The 12,895-nt window shown below is 43.9% G+C and overlaps 1 protein-coding gene across 1 annotated transcript in view; it reads left to right on the plus strand.

Annotated features, from left to right (window-relative positions):
* The window catches only part of SLC1A3 (solute carrier family 1 member 3), an 80,408-nt gene extending 77,696 nt beyond the window's left edge, over positions 1 to 2,712 (plus strand). The window contains exon 10 of the mRNA XM_033110417.1: positions 403 to 2,712. Coding sequence (XP_032966308.1) covers positions 403 to 607 — 205 coding nt within the window. The 3' untranslated portion in view covers positions 608 to 2,712. The remainder of the gene's footprint in view (positions 1 to 402) is intronic.
* Positions 2,713 to 12,895: the final 10,183 nt, after the last annotated feature.

Genomic DNA, 12,895 nt, shown 5'->3' on the forward strand with positions numbered 1-12,895 from the left:
GAGTGAAAAGGGCAAATAATATCTTAGCATTATTATGAAAATGGTTTCAAACTCAGGGATTCCCCGGGGTCTCTGGACCACACTTTGAGAACTGCTGGTATAAAGGAAGGCGAGTAGTAGAGAATCAAAGAAGTTTTAAATAAAAGGAGGAAGGGAAGGGTCGTTCCCCACTGTTGGTACTCTAACCTAGTAACTGACAATTAATCATCTATATGTCCTTATAATTTTTAATAACTGCTATTATAAAAGTTATGTGTCTGTTATGTAATACAGCAGTTGAGGTATACACCGAGCAGAATTTTAAGAGATGCTTCCAAACACTTAGTCAATAGTTCAAAATATGAGCTGAAGTCACATGATATTCACAGGCACCTCATTTTTCCTTCTTCCTGCTCTTCCCAGGGACCGCCTCCGCACAACCACCAACGTGCTGGGAGACTCCCTTGGGGCCGGCATTGTTGAGCACTTGTCACGACATGAACTGAAGAACCGAGATGTTGAAATGGGTAACTCTGTGATTGAAGAGAATGAAATGAAGAAACCCTATCAACTGATTGCCCAGGAAAGTGAAACTGAGAAACCCATCGACAGTGAAACCAAGATGTAGACGAACAGAAATGCTTTCTTGAGCACCATGTGTTTTGAATACCATCACAAAACATTTCCATCTCATTACAACTCATTCTCTCCAGTAAGCCCCTTACCTCCCTACTCTGATAGGATTGTGAAGTATTCATCCAAAAACAAGGGAGGATTTTGCAGTGGCCAAAATGTATAGTGTTTATCCCACATTTGAAATTTTTAAGTAATTTCCTGTTAGTCTTATCAAATAAGATAACTGAGATCAAAAATAGTCTTGATCAGATTTTACAAGTTTATGTGGCGCACAATCCTGTCAATGTGATTTTTATAAGTTAGAGTCAAACCAATAGTAGGCTAAAAATATGCTTACAAATCAACTTTTAAAATTTAAAAATCCTTCAGAACACAATTCAGTTTTCGTATCAAAACAAAACAACTTGATAGGCTATAACTGGCTATCAGTTGGACAATAGAAGGGTTTTCTCCCCTTTCTCTTCTGATTTATGTCCTTATTTTATTAGTAGCAGGACAGTATGAAAACACACCTAGCACAACTGTGAGGAGGTACATAAAACGAAATTTTCATGTGGCCATGGACAAGTTACATCTTATCACTAGGCCTCAGTGTTCTCATCTGTAAAATAAGTGAGTTCCCTAGATGCCTCTGTGTTCTCTTCTAGCCCAAATGTCCTTTGGCATCATGAAAGAGCCTGCCCTCTATTTCCCTTCAGGTCATCCTGTAGCAAGTATCATCCCATGGAGCATGGGACTTTCAGAAGGAACATTATTGGAATGAACATTTCTAAGTAGGGGCGGGATGGCAGTGTGGTTTACCAGAGCTTGTGTCTAAAATGTCAGTTATACAAGTCATTAGGCCAGAGGTTATTCCAGGAGTGGAGTTATTCATGATCTCTTTGCTCAGTTCTTCCCAACAGGAGAAGTATTCCCTTCTTTTCTACTCTTCCCAAACTGAAAGGACTGTTCTGGGAAGGATGTCTCCTACCACTCCTCAACTGACAATAGATTTAGAAATTACAGTGTAAGACTAGCAACTAGCAAGGGTGCTCCTGGTCTTACTATGGAACACTAAAGAGTCAGCTAGGAAAAAGTGGAGCATGGTTGACATCATAAAGAGAGGATTTTTAAAACACCAAGATTACAGGTCATCTTTAAGGAATAATTTTTTTTTTTAATGCGGTTTTATTTTTAAACGGAAACACTTTTTCTCTTCAGTTCAAAATCATTTCCCAAGGAAGTCTGCATATCAAAATATAGGGTTACTTCTTATATATTTTAAACAAGTCAAATGAGTGGGCTCTCTTTCTGATAGAGGGCTGTGAGCCAGGTGGGTGGTCTCTTGTTTGAAACGGTTTTGGACTATAATCAAGAGTTCTTAGAATGAGGGAAACAAGATATTTCTTTGTGTTGGAATTCTACTTACCAAATCATTCAAAACCTTCAGTTGGCATGGGGTTTGGTTTTGTTTTGCTTGTGTCCCTGAGAGAAATGGTAGAAGACGAATCAGTAGGAAGACATTGTCAATGTGGTTCTAAGGGAGGGGGAAAAAAAAGCAGGAGCATTAGTTTCAGGCAAAGCAGCTCCCAGGTTTGGAGGAGATTAATTTTTTCACCCCCGTAAGGCATATCCAGTCCAAGAGGCAGACTGGGAGCCGTCAGACAATACCAGCTGTGTTTGAGTTTCTGACCGAAAAATGGTGAAAAATGGACTTAATTATGCTAACAGACTGAAAATCTAGACATACATCCTCTATATACAATTAGAGATATTTTTATAGCAATCCCAAGCATTATATGTGTACAAAAGTTAACATTAGACTGTGGTGGAGTAATCATTTAATGTCAAGGCTCTATTTTGGAAATACACTACAAACGTTAATGTACACGGATGTCATCTTATGACGCCGGTAGAGCGAAAATTAATCATGTCAAATTAATTCTGTTACACAGTGTGATCTTTTTTTATACTAACCATTTCTTATGGAAAGCAGGTCCTCTAGGATGATCCTCTCGCCAGCCCATCACAGGCTCTGCATACATGCACCCAGTGTGGACTGAGAAGTATTACTTTGTAGATGTATTTTCAATAAAGAAAAAAATTAGTTTTACATTATACTTTTGCACGTTGTTATTCTTATCCCTGAAAAAAAAAACCAAACATTTATGGAAGTATTTCAATGAGCTCAGGACAATGCTGGGGAAGGAAACCATGCAAAATTTTTTTAGATTTTACGAGGTAAAATCTCGCAAGGACCGTCTAGGAGAGCCAGCCACAAGAAAATAAGACAAGCTCTCCTTTGCCCAACTCCTACAACTGGGCTGGAAACAGGAGGTGAGGGAAGCACTTTGCTGTAATAACCGGCACTTACTTCTCCACATCAAATTCCTCAGATAAATTGAATCATTTCCATGTTGGCATTAGAAAAGAACCATTGGTTCTTCCAAAAAATAATTTCCCATCTGACCTTCAAATTAAGTAGATTTATCTATGTGATTACTACTGCCATTTGTGAGAAGAGCTGAATAAGATCTCAAGGGATGTTTCAGAAACAGCCATTGTGCTGGTGAAGCATTCTAGTCATGAAGAACGGCTTGTGGATGGCTGCCTTTTTCCATCATGCCTTTTAATAAATAATTATTCAATTCCAATATCATGGAGTGCCAGATTGAAGTGGTGTCTGGAGACCCTTTCATCTGACCCTCTCCCTGCAGGTGGCAGCCACTTACAGGAGAGGCTCAGGGTCCTCACACCCCTGGGTCATCCACGTGAAGATGCCAATGAGTTCATGTAGCTCCTGAAACTATGGGAAAAGTTTTGTGCGGTTGCCTTTCTCTGGGGTAGCAATCTTCAATTTCCATCTATTTCTCTAAAGGCTCTTTGGCCAAAAAACTTACAAGTCACTGTTTGATCACTACATCCTAACTTGTTTCAAGGCGTCTGTGATATTTGAATGGCTGACTGGGGAAATGGAAGGAGGCTGCTGACAGCCTGAGGGAACCAAACCAGCTCAGGCCACCCTGAGGAGACCCACATCTGCACACCTGTGGAACATACTGGAAATGAGGCATGCTGAGAAGTGCCACCAGAGGTGAATCCACTGCTAAGAAGCACTTGCCCCCTGCCTGCCATCACCAGTTTCCTTCCCTTCTGCAGCCTAAACTGGATTTTGTGCCCTCCACACTGCTTGAGACGTTGGTCACCGGTCTGTGGGAACATTATCACGGTTAAGGGACGTGGCAGCTCTGTCAGTGTGTAACTTCGATGATGAGGAGGGAAACAAGCGTAGATCTCCGCGGTGGTAGTCGTAAATCTGTTCCCAAAGGGAACTATGAAAATTTTTCAGGTTAACATTTTAAAAATGTTTCTGATAAATAAATATATTCCTAACAAAGTTTTATATCTTACACTTTGAGAAATTGGAAGTCTGTGCTGCTGGCCCATATTTATCCCGTCAGTACCACCATCCCACCCCAAGCAGGATTCCCTTCCCCCCAGCTGAAAAGTCTCGCTTTCCCAATAAAATCCTTTTTGGTAAAGCTTTTATTCATATATGCCAAGTCGAAAACAGATTTTAGTGCTGTGAACTGCGTGGGTCTGAAGGGAACTTGAAGGAAGGGCGCCTTTCCCCGCTGGATGGGAGCGGATTGAGGAGGTCCTGCGGGGGACTGGACCACATGCCCTCTTTCCCGGCGGCCCGCTGGGCATTTGACCCAAGTGGGCTGTCAGTCATCTGGCCTCCGGGGCAGCGCGCTGCCCCTTCTCCCACCCGGGTGGTCCCAGAACTCCAGCAACAATGACCAGCTCTGTGTGGCCTTTTCCGGGGGGCTAGAGCGGTTGGGAGATGTCACCCCGAAGGCAGGCTCCGAATGAATAAGCCGACAGAAAGAGAGCAAGGAAGGAAGAGTGAAGGAAGCTGATGGTCCGTCCGTGTTCTAAGAGGGGAAGCGGGAGATGAGAAATCTTGGGGATATATGAGGCCGGGTCTGATAGCAACAATAGCCACCAGGGGGAGCTCGGGTCTCTTCACTAGGAGGGACTGTACTTCCTCTCAGAGAGAATTGGCTTTAAGAGCACATGGAATTCTAAGGTCTGCAGAGGGGAGGATCAATATGTGAAAGCCGGCAAGGATTTTAAGATTCTTCACTGTCCTCATATCCCTTTTCCCTCTGGTCACTCTGCTTCTCCAAAAGTCTCTGCCAGGAGCCCCTTCATTTCTGGGTACTCCGTTTTGTCTCCCTTGTTCCCTGCCTCTCTCCCCTCCCACTTCTTTTTTTGCCATCTTAATTCTGGATTATCACTCCTCATCTCATCATTTATGTTTCCCAGACTCAGACAGGTACTCAGAAAGCAGCATAGTAAAAATGTCCACTGATTTTCCCTCATCATGCCCACAAAACTGCTGTCTCAACCTTCACTGTGGACAATCACATTTTACTGAATTTACACATACAGGAAGGGTTATCAGATAAAACACAGGATACCTAGTTAAATTTGAACTTCAAGTTAGTAACAAATGTTTAGTATAAGTATTAAATAAATAATGTTTTAGTATAGGTATGTCCCAAATATTATATGGGACAACCTGTATTTTTATCTGTTTATCTGACAACACTACATAGAGCAAAATGAAGATTCAAGACAATTTATGTTTGCTTCAATGAAGTAGATGTTATAGGTGAACGAGTTTCCGGGATCACTAAAATTAATCATCCTAATTTTTAATTTTTGTCTGTAGGCAAAAACAGGTTTTAAATGGAGTCCAGATCTGGGATATCGCCTACTATTTATTTGTTCTGGAGAAGCCATCACTCATTATGTGCTTATAAATCTTGTGGCTGCACTTAAAAAATCACACTTAAGACTTCACAGAACAGTCTTAAATAAATTGAATACCGTTTCAGTTATCCATGCTTGAAATATTTTAAGACTCACATCTGTTTTCTTCTCTTTTCTTTTTTTCTCCTTTCCTTCTCTCACTCCTTCCGCCTGCAGCTCTCCCACCCAGCCCCCACTTCAAACATAAAATATTTTCTGTAATGCATTACAGGGCTGAAAAAGTTGGCATTCACATGTTGGTTTCCAATGGAGAACACGTTTTTGTCATTTGGGGTGCTTCTTTTAGAAAAGCACCCATATTTTCTTTTCATATGGCACTATTCAAAGACCAATCACTTCCCAGTTATTGTAAAGTTGGGAACGAGGCATTTTTCAAAGTCTCTTTAGGGAACTCCAGCCTCATTCCCACAAAAGTCCCGTCTTTAAGCTAAGGCTGAATGTTATGAAAAGCAGGGCCCAGTTGGTACTGCAGAAGGAGGACAAAATATGCCCCTTAAAATTATAAACTCCTTTCCAATAATCACATATATGCAGACACGTTAAAGAGAGTGGTGAGTCTCGTAGAAGATGGTGTCAGATGACAACTTTTGTTGGATTTCCTTTCCAACTCTGTTCATGGGATCCTACAGTGTCCTGAAGGCAGCCAGCTAGGAGCTTGCAGAAGAAGACTATCCAAGAGTCAGTCCCAAAAGGAACTGATGATGGGTCCGCCCTGGGGAGAACTTAGCACTCAAGGATTCTGTCAGCAACACAAGTCTGGAAACTGTCACCAAATTCCACTGTCTTGGCCCTATTGTGCCTCTGTGAGGTATTGTTTCACTTAAGCTGAGGATGAGCTATAAGCCAAAGAAGTAGAAAACTCAAGAAAGTCTGCACGTGTGTTAGAAAACTAACATGCTAAACAGAAATTAGCTCCCTGCTGCCTTAATCCTAAAGGCTTCAACTTCAGAGAAGTGGTTGGTTCCAAACTTGTACACAGTGCTGGGCTGAATCCGTGCCTGAATTCTTGAGAAATTTCATCAGCATCCATGGACCATCTCGGTTAACTCTAGAACACAATGGGACATCCTGGTAATGGTAGTTTTAACACAGCTTCTTCACTGGGCAGGTAGAGTGAAAAGCAGACCTGGAGGAGAAAATGTGGGTTCTTGTCTCTGATTTGCTTATAACCAAAGGTGATCCCGTGACCTAATCATTCACTCTCCCTGGCCCTCAGTGTCCTCATCTGTGCATGTGGGGTTGATTGAAACCCACAATCTCCAAACCAATTTTCATATCAGGTTCCCATATATTGGAGGAGGTGTTAAAGTGGGGTTCTGTTGTCCACTGAGTGTAGCAAAGGATAGATTCAATTTCAACCCCCTCATCATAAATGAGTATAACAATACCTTCTCATGAGGGTGTGATGAGAATTAAACAGATGATAATATAAAATACTCAGCACAGTTTCTGTCACTTAGGAAGATTCTTAAGTTGTTTAGAACAAAATGGGCTCAGTGAAGGGGGAAGAGGCACGGAAGTGACGCTGGAGGCAGGGAGCATGGTTTCTGGCTCCGTCTGGGCCCACTGTGAGCAGGACGGAACTCTCCAAGGCGGCCACAGACCTACATCTTCTGAGAGGGAGGCTTTGCAGAGGCCTGTCACCCCTGGAAACTGGCATCATGAGAAGCTGCCAGGCCTCTTTACAGAGTGGCCCAGGCCTCTGTGCCCGGGGCGGACCGGCAGCCCCTGCCAGTGTCCTCCAAGGCCTTTGTCAGGCCGGCTCTCCCAGCAGCCCCACACTGCATGGAGGTTTTGTGTAGGGCACAATTCGACACTCTGAGGAGACCACCCAGCTTCCTCCAAGTCTCCCAGAGAACAAAACTGCCCCTCTGTGTGCCAACAACCTACCCCTCTGCCAGGCCCCCTCCCGCCACCCTCCTCCCTGACAAGGGGGAATTGAGAGGCAGTCAGGCCCTCTCTGTGGGAATCCAGGGGATGGTGTGCTAATGGGCTGTCCCCAGCTGGAGGCCAAACGCTCTGTACCTGGGATGCTGCTGCCACCCTGTGGCAAAAGTCTTTCTCTAGGCTCCTGAGGGCCACGGCAGACTTCACGGAAGCACAGAGCATTTACTAGAAGCTCATTACTATGGAGTCAAGCAAAGGCGATAGAGACAGAAAATAGTTCAGAAGTTTGAAGAAAAAAAGAACTTGAAGCATTCTGTGTCTGCAGCAGTGATTCTCAAAGTGTGGCCTGCCTTAGAAATGCAGTCTCAAATCCCACGCTAGAACTACCTACCAGTCAGAAACGCAGAGGGCAGAGCCCGGCAATCTGTTTAACAAGCCCTCCAGGTGGTTCTGATGCCCACTAAAGTTTGAGAACCACTTCTCTAGACCCGTCTTGCAGACCAGGTGAGGACTCTGGATGTTATTCTAGGTGTGATGGGATAACACTGGGAGTCTGAGAGGCAAGAGATCCTTTATTTTATCTCAAACTTATCTGTTGGTCCTCCAGGTTGACAATCCCAGTCTTTGCCCACCTAAATAGTCTCCTTTGGGTCACTTTCTATTTAAACGCTCAGCATCTTTCTGCGCAATCCCCTAGACTTCCTGCTCCCTCCCCTCTTCTCCACATTCTTCATCCAGCCCTGGAACTTGCTCCCACCAAAGCAGAGTCCCCGTCAGACCTGCTGGCTCTCAACCTGATATCCACGTGGCACAGGAAATGAGAGCGTGGTCTCAGATATGCAAACCACACGTCTGTTGGCTCAGGGAAGCCTAGCACAGTAAGGGGGAAGGGTCAGCTCTCTGCCCCTCGTTTTCTCCTCTTCTCCTCTGCTATGTAACACCTGCCCTCTTGGGGAAAAAGCTTCTCTTCTGGGTTCCTTTCTTTTTCCAGCCACCCCCACAGCTGGAAGGATTTATTTCTGTCACCCACTTCTCTTCCTACATGAATTTCCCACTGAAAACCCTGTGGGCTTGTTCAGCAGGCCTGGGTCTTGATAAGCTAAGAACGGAAATGAGGGAATTTAGAAAATCTTCTCTCTTCACAATGCCTGCTGTCAAGTCTATTGCCTTGAAGTAAGATCCTCTTTTGAGAATCAGAACCTAAATACGTACTATCGATTTCTTTCTGCTGTAATTATCCTAATTTCTTGAGGCAGATGAGTGCCCGTGGCTGGCTTGGCAGGAAGTATATTCAAAAGAGCAAAAGAGAAAATCATATCAACTTTTCCCACCAAAATATTCTGTAATTTTTATAATAATGCTTATTATTATAGAAAATGAGGCCTAGTAAGGGAAATTTCACTGGGGTCCTTTTTCATTCAATTGATTTTCCCAGGGTCTTTTCATAGACTGATTTTTTTTACTTCTGCTTAACAAGTCCTTATTGCTACCTTTGAGATTTATTCATTTAAGAAATTCAAACCACTTTGAGTTTTTATCTCTGGCTTAGGTTACACACACACACACACACACACACACACACACACACTTTCTTCTGATGGTCTCTTCCATGACGTTGAGACTTGCCCTGTATCACAATGCCAGGTCCCCCTGGACTTCTTGGCTGCGTTTAGGGGCCCCGTGAGAGAAAAGACTAAGGACCCAATTGGAGAAAAAGCTGAGGAGTTGTAGAACTCAGACCCTGTAAAGGAATCCACACTGGGGCTTCTGGACCCTGAATCAAGTCCAGCCATTTTCCTCAGGTAAGAGCCCTTTTGAAATGGAGAGGGTGCTTGAAGTAAAAATAATGAAAATGTTTTTCAAATCCACCCCCAAAAAGATCAAGGAAAACCTTGACATAGGAAAGAGGCCACCATTTACTATTTGTTTCCTGCCCAAATGGGAACCAGAGACAGGGATGGCAATAACATCTCTCGGGGGCCCTTATTAGAAGAAATCAAGCTGTCAATATAAGCAGAGTGGGAAAGATCCCTTACCCACCTGTGTCAAACTCCCAGACTCCAAATAGATGCTTCCTCATTCCCGCCTTGTCCCAGCTATGCGCGTATGAGACAGCGAGTCACCCGAGAGTAAGTATGAGCTTCGCAGTGAGGAGCTCCAAGTCCAAATCAGACCCCTCCACTTACACACGGTGTCTCCTGCGACATTAAGTTCATTTCTCTAAACCTAACATTTCCTCCTCCGGAGAAGTATCCTTGGGATCATGGAGTTTTCTGGGGATTTAATTAGGTAATACTTACCTCATGCAGCAGGTACACATGCTCAATACGCTGTAGGTATTCCCAGGGCTGAAATACAGCTCAAAATCAGTGCCTAAGGATAGGCACACCAGTATTTACCGCTGTGGCTCTTCTGATTGGTCAGTGCCCACGCTTTAGTAATTGTATTTTTACTATCACCTCTGGCTCTGGTTAGTATTGATGTTATCACTACTTTTGTTTTCACACTATGGGTCCAGGGTGGAGAGAGAGAAATCTTGCCACAGGATGGCAGCAAGTAATCTCCAAAGTCCTACCCAGCTCTAGAGTTCCATAAATCCATGAAAATGATCTACCGCTGGAAGAGGGCTGTGTTGTAAAAGTAGCCAGGTGTCAGAGCCAGGAAGAGCGTCCTTCCCTCTCCTTCTCATCTGGGCAGGAATCTGTAGGTGTCCTTTAGAGAGTCTAGGACTCTTCCTGAGGCTCAGAGGATTTCTCCACCCCCTTGCCTTCCATCTCTTTAATCCTCAGCTCTCCTGATTGCATGCAATCGTCCTCTCTCTCTCTTTCTCTCTGTCCCTCTCTCCCCCACCCCAACCCCTCCTAGCCCGCAGACCAAGGACACAGCCCACTGGTTTTCCATTTCTCTTCCTGCTAAGGCACGTCTCTCGCGTCACCACTCCCTTGGCTCTATACTTGGAAGCAATGCCCTCACAGCCAGGTCCAGGATCTTAGAACACTTAATTCCAACCTGGACACAGCAATTCAGGCTTTTACTTGTCAATAGGGAATCAGACTGCTGAGTCCTTGGTCTGTCAACCATCAGCATGTGTTTACTGAGTGCTGCAAACATGCCAAACGGAGTTAGCTGCTGGGCGGGGCCACAAAGAAGCAAGTACCATGACTGCTGTGGCTCTGTGCCCCAGCTCTGGCCTTAGAGGGATGGGTTTGAATCCTGGCTCTGTTATTTGCTACCTGTGTGACCTTGGAGAAGTTTTATACCCTCTCTGAACCTCAGTCACCTCATCTGTAAGATGGGAATATTAAAACTTTTACCTTGCTGTGGTAGCTGTGAGGGTAGGTGCTCATGCATACATAGAGCAGGTAATGACAAAATAACAGGCATTTATCTTAAAACCGGTTCAAGGAATTTACAATCTGATGGAGAGGAGAGATAAAAGCACATCACAAGAAAATGCCAATGGTCATATGGATTCTTATGCCAGGGTTTCAGGGAAGCTGAAGTTCTAGGAAATCAGTCTCTCACTCAGGTAACATAACTATGAAGATCTCACACACTGAAAAAATCCCTATAAGCACCTCCTTTATAAAACAAGTCACGGTACCCTGCTGATTAGCATATATTATCTTGAGCTTTGAAAATTCAGTCTTCCCAGCTCCCGCTGAGCACCTCACAGGGTTTCTTGGCTAGATTCTCCAGATGGGATATCTGACCCACCAGTCCCAAGCTCGTTCATAATTGTCTGTTAATTCAGCAATATTTTGAGCACTTACTGATTACCAGCCAGTTACAGATCCTAGCAAGGAAAACATTAAATGAGTAACATTATTCATGTGATAAGTGCTAAGCGAAGGACAGACAGAGGAATTCCAGTGAAAACATTGCTGTCCACTGGACAGATCTTCCTCTCCCCAAGCCTCTAAGAGGCATTATTCCAGCACTCTGCCTCTGAGTGCAGTTATGCCTGAACTACGTTCACAGGTTGACTCTATTCTTAAGGATTTCCAATCACAGGTTTTAGTAATAATCCCCCTCCTAACCAGAATGCTCTCGTTTAAATTATAAAGTTCTCTAATCACATATAATATAAAGTGCTTCGAGGACAGATGAGGAAGGCATATGTTGAAAACCTGTGGTGATCCAGGCATCTCACCGCAGTCATGTGAGGACACCCTATTATATCCATTTTATATATGAGAAGGTGGAGCTTCAGAGAATAAATAACTTCCTCCAGGCACAGTTGCAATTGCAGGGGTTTCCCCCCTTAGAATACTCTAACCCTGGAAATTAATTCTGACCAAGCACTGCAAACCCCGGACTTCTTCTAAAACATACTGTGATGACCCATATTATGAGTCATCCGTTGGGTGGGTCCCCACTGGCCTCTTTTAATGAAAGAATAGAATAGATTAGAGTGCCTCACATGTTGTCCTGTTTGAGGAAATTTTGATTTTAATTGTGTCTGTGTGTGTACAGGTTTACATTGTGAGTAAATCACATTTTATGATTAAAAAGTTTAAAGCTACAGTTCCATGCCTTTGCTGATCAATAACCAATAACCAATCAAGCACTTTTTTTCACCTCGTGAGTCCAAGGGTTTGAGTGCCTTTTGGTTTCCACAACTAACCGCCCTCAAGGAACTTTCATCTTCGAAACATATATATTGTTCCTTAGGGAGTGATGATTTAGCTTTTATCTGCAAGAGCCAGGTGTTCTACTATCACATATTTCCCAAATTCAGTTCTGGGCTCTGCTAACACATGTTCTCTGACCCAGCGCTCCAAAATCAGTCCACGTTTGGGTGCATCTGAAGATGGGCTCCACGACCGGGTTAAACTTCTCTTAGACAGTCATGTCTGGCAGATGCTTGCCAAAAGAAGAAATAAGTGCACACAGGCACTTAGCTCTGGAAACGGAAGCAAGGGGAGGAATTCCTTGTTAGCACTGACACCTGGTGGCCACCATGGGGCCAGCACCCTAGTACCTTGAACTTAAAGGAAAGCATCGACCTGGGAACCAGGCACCAACCCTGACAGCAGACACATTGATTCCTCAGGTCCCCACACCCCTCCTGGGTCACCTCCCTTCTCCTGGTATCTGGACAAGTAAGGCGGAGGGAAAGGACAGGAACTTAGAGTTCAACATAGCCAGGGTTCGTCACTTACCACGTGATCCTGAGTAAACTTACTCGTAAACTCTGTTAGGCTCAGCTGCCAAACCAGGAGAAGAGAACAATGACCTATTGTGGCCACGGGGGTATCTTATTTTATTTGGCCCTCAAAACAACTTCTTTAATGGTAAGTTCCAGATAGATATCAACCATTCAAAAAATAATGGTTCTCAATTGATGGTTGCCAGGTGGAAGAGAAGTTGAGGGACTGGGTGAAAAAGGTGAAGGGATTAAGAAGCACAAATTGGCAGTTACAAAATAGTCACAGGGACATAAAGTGCAGCATAGGGAACACAGTCAACGATATGGTAATAACTACATACGGTGTCAGGTGGGGACTCGACTTATCAGGGTGATCACATTAAGTTATCGAAATGTCTAATTACTATGTTGTACATCAGA

The sequence above is a fragment of the Rhinolophus ferrumequinum genome, chromosome 7 (genome assembly GCF_004115265.2).
Source record: "Rhinolophus ferrumequinum isolate MPI-CBG mRhiFer1 chromosome 7, mRhiFer1_v1.p, whole genome shotgun sequence".
Lineage (NCBI taxonomy): Eukaryota > Metazoa > Chordata > Mammalia > Chiroptera > Rhinolophidae > Rhinolophus > Rhinolophus ferrumequinum.